Source organism: Pogona vitticeps, chromosome 1, assembly GCF_051106095.1.
Source record: "Pogona vitticeps strain Pit_001003342236 chromosome 1, PviZW2.1, whole genome shotgun sequence".
NCBI lineage: Eukaryota > Metazoa > Chordata > Lepidosauria > Squamata > Agamidae > Pogona > Pogona vitticeps.
This window is the reverse complement of record NC_135783.1, coordinates 351,203,536-351,217,124: the sequence shown is the minus strand read 5'-3', so window position 1 is coordinate 351,217,124 and position 13,589 is coordinate 351,203,536. Positions and strand designations below refer to the sequence as shown.

The 13,589-nt window shown below is 46.9% G+C and overlaps 1 protein-coding gene across 1 annotated transcript; it reads left to right on the top strand.

Moving 5' to 3' along the window:
* Window positions 1–2,946: 2,946 nt before the first annotated feature.
* On the top strand, window positions 2,947–6,301 carry LOC110091695 (uncharacterized). The gene has a single exon (XM_078384042.1). It carries the CDS (start codon window positions 4,311–4,313, stop codon window positions 5,904–5,906), a length of 1,596 nt encoding a protein of 531 aa, XP_078240168.1. The 5' UTR covers window positions 2,947–4,310; the 3' UTR covers window positions 5,907–6,301.
* Window positions 6,302–13,589: the final 7,288 nt, after the last annotated feature.

The window sequence follows — 13,589 nt, the reverse complement described above, 5'->3', positions numbered from 1 at the left end:
ACCGTTTTTTCATATGGCATATCCTTATTTTCTCTAAGCAGTGACAGAATGTAGGTCTTTGGTACTGATTGATTGGTTAATTAAGTGAATTTTTATACTGCCCAAGTAGCGTGAGGTGAGGCACTAACTCAGGGCAGTTAACAATCTGATCTGTATGAATACTGTAGAATAAAACAGCAAAGTGAAGTGAGGAGGAATTAAAGAACCTTGTAATGAGAGTGAAAGAGGAGAGTGCAAAAAACGGTCTGAAACTCAACATCAAAAAAACTAAGATCATGGCCACTGGTCCCATCACCTCCTGGCAAATAGAAGGGGAAGATATGGAGGCAGTGTCAAATTTTATCTTCCTGGGCTCCATGATCACTGCAGATGGAGACAGCAGCCCTGAAATTAAAAGGCGCCTTCTTCTTGGGAGGAAAGCGATGACAAATCTGGACAGCATCTTGAAAAGCAGAGACATCACCTTGCCAACAAAAGTCCCAATAGTCAAAGCTATGGTTTTTCCTGTAGTGATGTACAGAAGGGAGAGCTGGACCATAAAGAAAGCAGACCGCCGAAGAATTGATGCCTTTGAATTGTGGTGCTGGAGGAGGCTCTTGAGAATCCCCTGGACTGCAAGGAGAACAAACCTATCAGTTCTAAAGGAAATCAACCCTGAGTGCTCACTTGAAGGACAGATCCTGAAGCTGAGGCTCCAGTACTTTGGCCATCTCATGAGAAGAAAAGAGTCCTTGGAAAAAACCTTGATGTTAGGAAGGTGTGATGGCAAGAGGAGAAGGGGACGACCGAGGATGAGATGGCTGGACAGTGTCTGCGATGCAACCAACATGAACCTGACACAACTCCGGGAGGCAGTAGAAGACAGGAGGGCCTGGCGTGCTCTGGTCCATGGGGTCACGAAGAGTCGGACACGACTAAACGACTAAACACACACACAAAACAGCAAAGCAAAAACTAAATAATAAGGAAATCAAACCAAGAATGGCATAAAGCAAGCAGATCAAATTATGGAGGTATTTTAATAGTCATCTGCCATTACGGCAAACAATTCATCCTTTCATACCACCTTATAAACTTGTTGTAGCCTACTTAGAATTGCTGTTAAGCAAAGACAAAAGATGTGCAGCCAATTCAAGATGGAATCAGTCCCTCAGGGATGTGTGGCAGTGAGAAAAGTATCTGGGCCAGTGCTGGTTATTTTAGATTTTGGGTTTTTAAAATATTTTTATCCCATTGACCAGACAATTCAAGCCTCAGTCCAATCTGATGTATATTTTTTTTTCTTTCTGGGAGGATGGTATTGTTTTGTTTCAGGATTTGCCCCAGAGGGGCAGAACTTAACCCTACCTACCAAGACTTCTTGTCCCTTATGTAGCTTTGAAACAAGCCTTTAAAAATGCCCCCTCTAAAAAAATCTCCAGAGACAAAGCAACAGCAAGAAAGTGGATCTATAAGGATTTCTTTCTCGAGAAACCTAGAAAATTGCCTTGCAAAGACGGTCATTTGAAGTACACTGCATTGCACTAATACTGAGAAGCCAGGGCCCACTTTGGGATGAATCACAATACAGAAGAGAAAGCCGGGCAGGAAAAGTAGCAACTTGGTTCTGCAGAACCAGTTCCCCGGGGAATCTATATCTGGGCCAATGCTTTTAAAATTCCATCTTACATGACAGAGAAAACAGCACAATGGCCAAGCTTGGTGGTGGCACAAAATTATTCTGGAAGGTGAGAAAGAAAACCGATTGCTAACAGTTCCCAGACAATGTCTTGAAACTGGAGGAATGGATGGTGAAAGAGCAAATGAGAATCAGTGCAAGCAAGGTGTAAAGTGATGCATACTGAGGCAAAATCAATCAATCAATCACAGCTTCATCCATATGCAGAGGTGATCCACAGCTGACAGAGACTGGGCAAGATAAGGGTTTGGGGGCCATGCTTGTATGTTGTTGGTGTTTGCTGTCAAGGTAAGTGAATGAGTTAAGGAGTGGTTTTTACCAGCGATGGATAGTCCAGCGAAAATGTCAATCCAGTATATGGCTGTTGTAAATAAATAAATAAAGGAAAAATACATTCTAAATGAGAAAAAAATAAAAAAACTGTCATCATCATACTGGCTGCGAACAAACAGAGAAAACAAATATTCAAATATTGCCAGTCTGGAATGAATTGCTGGATAGCTCGGTGGTTTGGTTGGGAGTTTGATTCCCCCACGGTGCCTCCCTTGACAGGAGCTGAGCTTAACGATCCATATGCTCCCATCCAGCTCTGCAGTTCCAAGATGATTATATCATCCTGAGCATCGCCACTATTATTATCATTACTATTATTTGTTTTTTGGCTTCTTTTTGAGAAGAACTCAAGGTAGTTTATGCGATTGAAAGACAATACAGTACAGTGGTGCCCCGCATAGCGACGTTAATCCGTTCCGGATTAATCATCGCTATGAGGAAACATCGCTAAACAGAATGGAAAAAACCATAGGAAAGCATTCAACTTCATTTAATGTGTTCCTATGGGGCCCAAACTCATTGTTCAGTGAAGATCCTCCATAGCGCCACCATTTTCGCGCCCTCGGTAAGTGAGGAAACCGCGTGAAAATGGTTGTGGTGTTTTGCCCATTAAAACATCGCAATGCGATCGCATTAGCAATCTAAAAAGATCGCTATGCAGATTCATCGTTAAACGGTGCACTCGTTAAGCAAGGCACTACTGTACTTAAAGCTAAAAACAATAACTACAAATACTAAAAAAAAAATCAAGCAGATACCACACTAAGAAATGGTAAACAAAAGCAACACCAGAAACACATTTAAAGCAGTAAGGCACTACAACGATCCATGTTAAAACCCCACCCAGGCAGCCAGTCACGGAGGAAAGGCTTGCCTGAAGAGAAAGGTCTTTGCCTGTTGGTGGAAGGACATGAAAGATGGGGCCAGGTTGGCCTCTAGTGGGAGGGAGTAGTAGCCCTGTAGTATGGTCACACCTGGAATTCTATATGCACAATTCTGCTCAAAACATCTAAAAAAGGAAGATGTAGAGTTGTAAGATGGATATCAACATTATAAAAGAGCTGGAGAAGATCCTCATAAGGAAAGGTTATAACAGGGAAGCTGGCAAGTCTCTGGGACTTGAGTCCTAAGTCCTGACTCTGAGTCTTCAGTCCCAAGTCCCAAATCTGAGTCCCTATGAAAAATAAGCTATTTCCGCCCCCCCAAAAAGGGAGTGGTTGGGTGGGTTCCGAGTTGCGAGTCTAGTCCAAGTCATTGAAAACAAAACGAAACAGAGTTGAGTTCAAGTCGACTCCCTGCTGAAAATTAAGTACAACTTAACAGTGGGTCCTGCCTACTCAAGTTCCCATCCCTGGGCTACAATGGGCTAAGAACAAAGGTGAATAATTGGAGGTACGATAGAGGTGCATAGAACTATACATGAACCAGAGGCATATTGGCATAATTGCAATAATTTAAGTTATAGCAGCAAATGGCTGCTAGTTAGCAAGTTCTTGCTTGTCTCCCCTGTGCATGCCTGTTGTGGGACTTCATGCACAACAATGGATATTAATGGCCACGGACTAATTCTCATGAATCTGCCTCTATAGTTTACATCATATTGCACTCATAGGCATCCTTCAGTCTCGAGAGACTATGGTAACATGCTCTGAATGGTGGAGTGTCCTCTCCAGAGCATGACACCTGGGTAAAATAATATGGAGGACAGGCTGTTACACAAGCAGCAGATCCCCCCTCTCCACATTGCTGAAATGATCCAATGGAAAGGCAAGAGCCAATACAACTGGTTCCAGCAACGTCGCAGGAGTTGGCAGAACGACACGAACTGCCTTCAGGACTCCAGCACCGGATTTTGCCTCGAGGGTAACTCCTGAAGCCTTTTCCATGAGTGGATATAGCCACAAGGCAGTGGAGGTTTGAAATCGGAGTTTTCCTTCTCCTAGATGGGCTGCCTTCCATGGCTGACGAGTCCTACCTACCCTGCCTGCTCCCTAATAGTGCGGAAGTATGATCCGACCCTTATGGCCCATCTCTCCTTAAAAAGTGAAGGATGGTCATCTTTGGAAGAGGGTGGGGCTTGAGCAGACTGGAGAAAAGGGGAGGGGCTTCTGGGGCTAATCCTGACTTTTAGAGAGCTGGCCCTCCGGCCATGCCTTTCACTGGAAATTTAAGCAGGTTTCTTGAACTCTCAACAACAACAAAAAAACCCCTCCTGGCTGAGGAGTGGAGCAGATTTCGCATTGGGCCCCTGGTCTGATCCATACTTTATTTCTGGCAGGTTCCTCTCCTGACAGGAATCATGTCAGAAACCAGAAACAAAAGAGGAGGCCATCAAACGGCAGAGGGAAAGGGTGAATGTTCAGAGGCCAAAGAGGTTTTTGAGAATCAAGATGGAAACAAGAAACTTGGAGGAGAACAAGTCGAGGAGAAGATGGAGAAACCTTTTGCTTGTCGAGAGGAAGCCCAAGTCCCTCAGAAAACATCCAAGGGCGAGGGAACCCATGAGGGCCCTGAGCGTGGGAAAACCTCTGCCTGTAAATCAGACCTAAATCGCCATGAGAAAATTCACACGGGGGAGAAACCGTTTACATGTCTGGAGTGTGGAAAAACCTTCAGCAGGAGCACAAGCCTTGCTATCCACCAAAGAGTTCACACTGGGGAGAAACCATATAAATGTTTTGAGTGTGGAAAGACTTTCAGCCGTACCGCAACTCTGATATCCCATCAGAGAATTCACACAGGCGAGAAGCCCTTTGAATGCCTGGAGTGTGGGAAAACTTTTAGAGAGAGACCATTTCTTACTGCCCATGAGAGAATCCACACGGGGGAGAAGCCATTCAAATGTGTGGAGTGCGGAAAAGCGTTCCGTCAGAGTGGAGACCTTGTTTCTCATCGCATAGTCCACACCACAGAGAAACCATTTGATTGCAAGGAATGTGGGAAAAACTTTAGATTGAAAAGATTCCTTGTTAGCCATCAAAGCGTACATACAGGAGAGAAGCCATTCGAATGTCTGGAGTGTGGAAAGGCTTTCTGGTGGAAAGGTGATCTTTCTTCACATCATAGGATCCACACAGGGGAGAAGCCCTATGAATGCCAAGAGTGTGGGAAGACCTTCAGGAGCAAAGGTGGTCTGTATTTCCATAAAAGAATTCACACCGGAGAGAAACCCTACGAATGTCTGGAGTGTGGAAAGAGATTCAGTGCTCCTAATCACCTTACCATCCATGAAAAAACTCACACAGCGGAGAAACCATATAAATGTCTAGAATGTGGGAAGACATTCAGTTGCAATGATATCCTGACCAGCCACCAAAGGATCCACACAGGAGAAAAGCCATATAAATGTCTGAAGTGTGGGAAGAGCTTCATTTGGAGTGGAGATCTTATTAAACATAAACGCACCCACACGGGGGAGAAGCCCTTTACGTGTCTGGAGTGCGGAATGAGCTTCTCCCAAAAGTCAGCACTTACTGTGCATCAAACCATTCACAAAGAAGAGAAACCATTTAAATGTTCGGAGTGTGGGAAGGCCTTCAAACGGAAGGAGGAAATCAATATACTGTACACCATAGAACTCACATGGCGGAGAAATGTTATAAATGCTCTGAATGCGGAAAAAAATTTAAAGTCAGCCCAGACCCTTAGACACCAAAGAGTCCATACAGGGGAGAAACGCTTTAAGTGTCAGGAATGTGGAAAGAGCTTCAATCAGAGTGGTCATCTTACTGTCCATTCCCGAATCCACACTGGGGAGAAACCTTATAAATGCCTGGAGTGTGGAAAGAGCTTCAGTCGTAGGGATCACCTTTGTTCCCATGAATGGTTCACAAAGGAGAGAAGCCGTACAAATGCATGGAGTGTGGGAAAAGCTTCCGTTCGGGTGACAGGTTGAGTAAACATCACACAATCCACACCAAGTAGGAACTCTTTCAATGTCATACACTCATGCTGGAAACAATCTATTGTTCCCCATACGGTGAAAACGGTTTCTGTAAAAATGTAACCCATCGAGTCTTGATGGTGAGGCCTTAAAAATATTTGTTCCTGTTTCTCAGTATTATTTTTTTGTGAGTAACAAAGTTACTGTCACCTCCAACTACAACCAAAGAAATCTGTGACATTAGCAGAAACATTTCTATTCTTCCCAGGAAGGGTGCAAGACAGTCTTTATTCTTTCATACCTTCCTGGAATACTTTGTTTGTTAAACTCAGTTATGTGTTGGACTTGGACTCAAGAGACCTGGGTTCAAATTCCTGCATGGCTGCGGAGGCTCCGCAGCAGTGAGGGTGGCCCCCGGAAACCACTCCTTGAACATCTCATATAAACCTTCTCGGAGTCACAGGTAGTTGAAAATGCCTTGAGTGACACACAACAGCCGGAACAGAAAGGTCAAACCCGTTGAAGCTGTTTAAGAAACATGTCTTGGGATATATATTTATTTTTTCCCGTTCAAGGAGGCTTTGCAGTGTTTTAGCTTCAGTTTTATTTTTAAGTTACTGGTTCATAAGCGCTGACAGACCATCTATCAGCTTTGAAACAAGCAGTCCTTTCCAGCATCTGGTGTTCCAAATTATTGCTTGTGGCTAGGCCAAACTCTGTGACAAAAAATCTTACTTAAGCTTCCCACCCCATACATGCTGACCTGCTAATACGTTTTACTCAATGCAACTCAACTTGCTTCCAAATGAACAGACAGAGAGGGTTGGCCCAGAATTGCAGTAACCTTGGGAGGCTCCCAGTAGTCAGCTGACTATAATGGGTTTGTGTGTTTCAGTTCTTACTTCAAAGAAATGTATTTCTCATTTTTGATTTCTTTTAGGAGTTTACTCTTGATGGCTGGAGAAGGCCTTGACCTGATTGACTTCCACAGGAGACAGATGTCTATGGTGTCCCCGTGGAAGCTTTGGCTGTTGCACGCCACATCCAGGGAGAAGGCGACCTCTGCCCCTTGGCAACCCCATGGCTCCAAAGGGGAAGTCATCGAGGGGGAGGCCCCCTACGCCAAGCCTGCCCCACCTCATGCCGAAGCATCCCAAGAGGGAAGGCGCTTCCAGCCAGCCCGGGGCAGTTCCTGAGGGGGCCGTCTTCTGAGCACCCACGCAACCTGGCGCCTCTCCCTGTGACTCTGGCCGCCGAAGCCACGTCACCAGAAGGACGCTCTGAAGATCCAGCAGGCGTACACATGGAGAGGCCGCCGGAGAAGACAGCGTCAGAAACACGTGCCGAAAAACGGCACGAGGAGAAATCCATGGATTTCTTCGAGACCTTGGCCAAAAATTCTCTGGTGCACGGTGCACCCTCAGGACAGAAGGAAACCCTTCAAGAGCCCACGCCACGTGGCTGTCCGCCCTCTCCCGCTACATCTGGCCTCGAGCAGCCACTGGAACCACCCAGAAAGCATGAGGCGGCAGCAGGACGACGGGATGGGAAAAGGGGAAGGGAGGAGGCTGGCGGCCTCCAGCTGGAGCCAGCGGGGACGTGGTGCTGCATGGCTCCCCCCTTCCCATGGAAAAGAAAACATGGAGGCTCCAGGAAGCCGCCAACGAGGGAAGCATAGGCAGGGCCTCCGTGAGGGTCCCACTGCTCTGCCCTCTTCCACCCAGGGGAACGCGGAGGCTGGTAAAATGAGGAAGCACGCCCCGTCAGAGGTGCAGCTGGGCACGAACCGGCCAGCTTCCCATGGATTCCGCGAGAAGCCCGTTGGGCACATCGAGACAGGCACGTCCCCCGCAATGGTGGAAGACTACCAACGCTCCCGTGCTCTTTTTCGGAGTCTTCTGACCAAATGGATCCACCAGGGGAACAAAAAACCCCAGCCTGAAGACGGGATAGGAAGATGGGATAGGAAGGATTGAATGAATGAATGAGAAATGATATCATAAGAACCAAACATCCCGACTACTTTCAATCGAGGTGTGTCACAGAGCTCGACATCAGGGGCAGGCCACGGGTTCAGGAGAATCATAGAAACCATAGGAAAGTGAAGTTGGAAGGGGCGGGGCCTACAAGGCCATCAAGTCCAACCCCTTGCTCAACGCAGGAATGCAGTCAAAGGGTATCTGCCAGGTGATTATCCAAGTTTCTCTTGACTGCCTCCAGTGTTGGAGCCCTCACCAGCTCCATAACTCATGGATTCCATCATTGTACTGCATCTAACAGGATGTTTTCCACAATATTCGGAACGGTGCAGAACATGCCATGCCTATGGATTCTGGTGGGACCAGGCCCATGAAGCAGGAGTCAGGGAAGTAGAACACACGGAGGCCCTCCCTGGAGCATTTTTGACACTATCTCCAGGCCTCCAGGCCCTGGACTATGAAACACCTTTTGCCTTCAAAGCTTCTGGTGTCTATGATTTGCTGTTTAGATACCCACACCTGATTGAGGCCTTTAATGCGCCATTTTAGAAAAGTGGAAGCTGGGCACTTCGTATCTGGGGGGAGTCTTATAAGCCCCCCTCCGGAAGGCCAGGGCCACCCTCAGGTTGTCTTTAAATGGCAAAGTTCTTCCTAAAACCTTCTAGGGTGTGATTTTCCATGAGGCAGGGTGTGCCACCTCCGGTCCATTGGAGGGCAAAACCATGCCCGAGATTATTAGACCTTGCCCACTGAGAAGGGTATGCCACCGTGCGTCCCCAGACCAGAAAACCCCTCTTTTTCTGGCAAAGCTTAATTCCTTTTTAAGTCACTCTTCCCAGAAAGCCCCCCACTCCCCAGTCAGCATGCTTGCTTCCCAGGCTTATGCGCTGGAACCACTGGCCCGATTCTGGACTCGGCTCTGCAGGGCGGCCTCTGCGGCCCCTCCCTCACCCCCCCCGCCCGGTGATTACCCAAATTCAACTCCTTCCCTGCCCCCAATAATAATGTTTTTATTGTTTTGTCTGTTTTCGACTGTTTCATATTTTTATTATAATAATAAACTCTAAAAACCAAGACCAGAGGTGGTTTTTAATATATTTTCATGGAGACACATTGCTGTTGTTGATACAGGCTGACTTATGGCAACCCTATAAAAGAGCAATCTCCAGAATGCTCTGTCCTCAACTGGTCCGCTCAGGTCTTGTGAACTCAAGCTTGTGGCTTCCTTTAGGGAGTCAGTCCACCTCGTATTGGGTCTTCCTCCCTTCCCATTGTCCCATCAGCTTTCTTGACTGGCCAGCTTTCACACCCATATACACTCTATAGTGATCAGAAAGACAAGGAGAGACGCATTGGGGTGGATCACATACTGTACTATCCAGCAGGGAGTGTCAATTTATGGCACATCATATGGGAACATCAGGAGAAGAAGTGTAGTGGATAGAACGATGTGCTAGGCCTGAGGAGACCTGGGTTCGAATCCCTCCTCAGCGATGGAAACTCGTGGGGCAGATGGGAGATATTTAAAGAGGCAACACTCCTTCAATGGCCCCCATCCTTTGGAAACTCTACTAGAGTCGTTGTAAGTCAGAACTCACTTTATGAGACACCACCACCACCACCACCAATGTCAGGGAACATTTGGGCATGGTTTTGTGTTGTGGACTTGTAGAAGGACGACAGGGCTAAAAATCACCCAGGTACCCTCTTCTCCCCACAGGCCAGGGAGTATCCAAGCTGACCTCCTTGATTGCCTCTCATCTCTAAAGATTATATGGGACGTGGTGGCACTGCGGGTTAACCTGCAGAAGAAGCCTCTGTGCTGCAAGGTCAGAAGACCAGACGGTTCTCCTCCTTCCCTGGAGAGTCATAACAGGCGAGGTGGAGAAACAATGACGGGCTCGCCTCCTGCTACACTGCGTGGATCAGTGAGGACTAGAAGCTAGAACTCTCAAGTCCAAATCCAGAACCCTAAGCATGACACTTCCCCTTCCCTTTCTCTTTCTTAAAACATCCGGGTAATTAAATAAAATCTTTCTTTTCCTACTCTGTAGGTGATGAGCAGCACTAACATGTTCAGGTTAAAAGCTTTAAACATGGACAGAATTGGCCTCCTTTCTTTTAGAACTCTTTGTTTATATCCTGTTTCCCCGAAAATAAGACCTAACCTGAAAATAAGCCCTAGTATGATTTTTCAGGATGCTCGTCATATAAGCCCTAGTCCAAAAATAAGCCCCAGTGAAGTGAAACCCCGCCCTCCACCCTTATGCAGCAACCAGAAGATGATGACATTTGAGTCAATGTGGATGGCTGTACATGAAAAAATTAAAACATCCCCCGAAAATAAGCCCTAATGTGTGTTTTTTTTGGAACAAAAACTAATATAAGACCATGTCTTATTTTCAGGGAAACAAGGTATTGCATCAGCTATATTTGAAAGCAACAAAGAATACACTGTCTGTGTGTTTTAAATGCATTTCTTTACAAAGTTTGTACGCTGTCCAATCACTCCGTTCTGCGAGCAACTTACTACCTGGAACCATTAGTGCACAAGGAACAGATCAACAGCAAAACAAACTCCATAAAACCACCCCAGGAAGTCTGAGTGCAGCAAACTAAACCAACACAGTAAGATATGCAACCTGCTAAAAGTACACAAAACAGAGAACACTCCTGGGGGTGGGCATGCACCTACGGGAGGACGTGTTCCTTGAAGTAACCTGGCCCCAATTTCTCTGGGGGCAAAGCTGGGAAATATTCATTTTTTGGAAAACCACCCCCAAACTCCCCGAGCTGGAATCAGCAGGGGATTTCAGGAGCTGTCTTCCCAAATATATACTATACGTGGTCTGAAATCTGTAGAAGGCCTTGTACAGGTCAAACCCAGCACTTTAAAGCCGGGGGGGGGGGGAACAGTCTGGGAGCCAGGACAGATAAGAAAACACTGGTATATCATATCCTGCTTATTTGCTCCTCATTCATTGTCTTGCAGACTTTATTGTGGACTAAGCGGAGTTCTTAAAAATGCCTACAAAGACATTCTCATATACCACCCATAGATGAATTGAAATGGGAAAGTGGTGGATCAGGTGCAAACCGACGCGTCCATGGCCACCAAAGACCTATGAGCAGAAAAAAGGAGGAAAGTGGAAGAACCACAGAAGAGCAAAACCAAGGGCTGTGGGGCAGACTTTCCTTTTATGCCTGCCCATGACCAACCCGAACCCTGCCATTTCCAAAATCCGCCCTGCTAAGAGTGTATTTGAACTGCATTGTGAGCTGTCAGGTAACCAGGACTGATGATACACAGATGGTGCAGACAAGAGCAACAAAGATGATATGAGGACTGAATGGAGGATAAATCCTACAAAGAACGACTCAAAGAACTAGGGATGTTGAGCTTAACGAAGAGAAGACTGAAGGGAGACATGAGAGCCGTCTTCCAGGATCTGAAGGGTTGCCACAGGGAAGACGGCATCAATTGATTCTCCACTGCGCCTGAAGGTAGGACAAGAACCAACGGGTAGAAACTCATCCGAGGGAGATCCAACCTGGAAATCAGGAGGCATTTCCTGACGGTGAGAACCATGAAGTGGTGGAACAGCTCGCCTCCTGATGTGGTGGGTGCCCCATCGCTGGAGGATTTCCAGAGGTCGGGCAGCCCTCTGTCCGGGATAGTCTGAGGTCTCCTGCCTTGGGCCCCAGGGGGCTGGACTAGAAGACCTCCAAGGTCCCCTCCAACTGTACGACGATTCTATGAAGTGGGCAAGGACCTCAGAGATCATCACTCCCAGCCCCTGCTGACACAGGGAACCTATTATGGCGCTATTGTTTGGCCGCCTAGCATCATTTGCTCTGACAAAACACAGGCTACTGCCTTGCCAGGTAGTCTGTTGTGCTCTGGAAGAACGTGTTTCATGTAAATTGAACCCAGAGGTTCAGCTCCTATCCTTGGGAGCAGCCCTCCCTGATCTGGAAAAGAAGAAGAAGAGGTTTTTGCCTCCCTTAATAGGAACTGGAATTAGAAATATTTCCTGGTAAAGCTAAAACCCTAGTGAGGTCAATCTGGAAAATTTACTAGAAACGTAACCTCTAACTCAGTTAGGACCGAGCAGCTAATGGGATTAAACAGACCTTCTCTTATTCTGCCAAGAGTGGGCCTTGATGGCAAGCCCCTCTCGCCGTGTGACCCCCGTGGCCTGGGAATTTGGCTTGGGTGGTGGTGCTGAATCAATAGAAGCCATCTTGAGATTCCCCCCCCCCCCCTGTCCTCAGAACTGGCAGGTTGCATCCCTCATGGCAGCTGGGGATGGCCAGACAGACCTCCCAGATGCAGCCCGCGGTGACTTAGACACTCTCTTTTACACAAGGAGAACCATATTTTCCAAGAAAGTATCCGCCACTCATGCAAGACATACCGAAAGACAAAGCCACACTTTTGTGGCACTTGTGATGACAGGCACTCCTGTATCTAGGTTTTTGCCTAATCATTTGCTGCTCAGTTGCTGCTGATCTGCATAGGTTGCAGGAAACCAAGTTGTTAGCTTTATAACAGAAACTTAGAAAGGCACTGGAGCATTTCAGATGGAAAGTTCTGCTGGGATTAAGGGTGTTGTGCTGGCTTACATTTTGACCCCATTACTCTGGGCAATCTGAGCTAATTAATAGCAAAACCGACTGAGGTGTTGTTGTTGTTTTAAGTGATTTCTATTACGTTTACCTCCCTTGCTCTCCCAGATAAAACAATGGCATGTTCTGAGTGAATGCCACAAAACACTGGGGCGGGGGTGATGGGGTTCCTTGGCAAACAGCACATGGGGGCATTAAAATCTTGTAAATGCAGCTACACACAAGCCAGGAGCAAAGAGTGAGCCAGCTTTGTGTAGGATGTGCAGGGCGGAGGCTTGGGAAATGGGGTTCTAATCTTTTTCAAGCTGGATTTCAGTCCTCTCTGAGTTTGATCTGCACCACAGGTTTGTTGTGGGGATAAAGTAAGGAGAGGAAGGGCGATGTACACTGCCTTGGTTCATTCCAAGAAAGATGGGATAGGAAGGATTGAATAAATGAATGAGAAATGATATCATAAGAACCAAACATCCCGACTACTTTCAATCGAGGTGTGTCACAGAGCTCGACATCAGGGGCAGGCCACGGGTTCAGGAGAATCATAGAAACCATAGGAAAGTGAAGTTGGAAGGGGCGGGGCCTACAAGGCCATCAAGTCCAACCCCTTGCTCAACGCAGGAATGCAGTCAAAGGGTATCTGCCAGGTGATTATCCAAGTTTCTCTTGACTGCCTCCAGTGTTGGAGCCCTCACCAGCTCCATAACTCATGGATTCCATCATTGTACTGCATCTAACAGGACGTTTTCCACAATATTCGGAACGGTGCAGAACATGCCATGCCTATGGATTCTGGTGGGACCAGGCCCATGAAGCAGGAGTCAGGGAACTAGAACACACGGAGGCCCTCCCTGGAGCATTTTTGACACTATCTCCAGGCCTCCAGGCCCTGGACTATGAAACACCTTTTGCCTTCAAAGCTTCTGGTGTCTATGATTTGCTCTTTAGATACCCACACCTGATTGAGGCCTTTAATGCGCCATTTTAGAAAAGTGGAAGCTGGGCACTTCGTATCTGGGGGGAGTCTTATAAGCCCCCCTCCGGAAGGCCAGGGCCACCCTCAGGTTGTCTTTAAATGGCAAAGTTCTTCCTA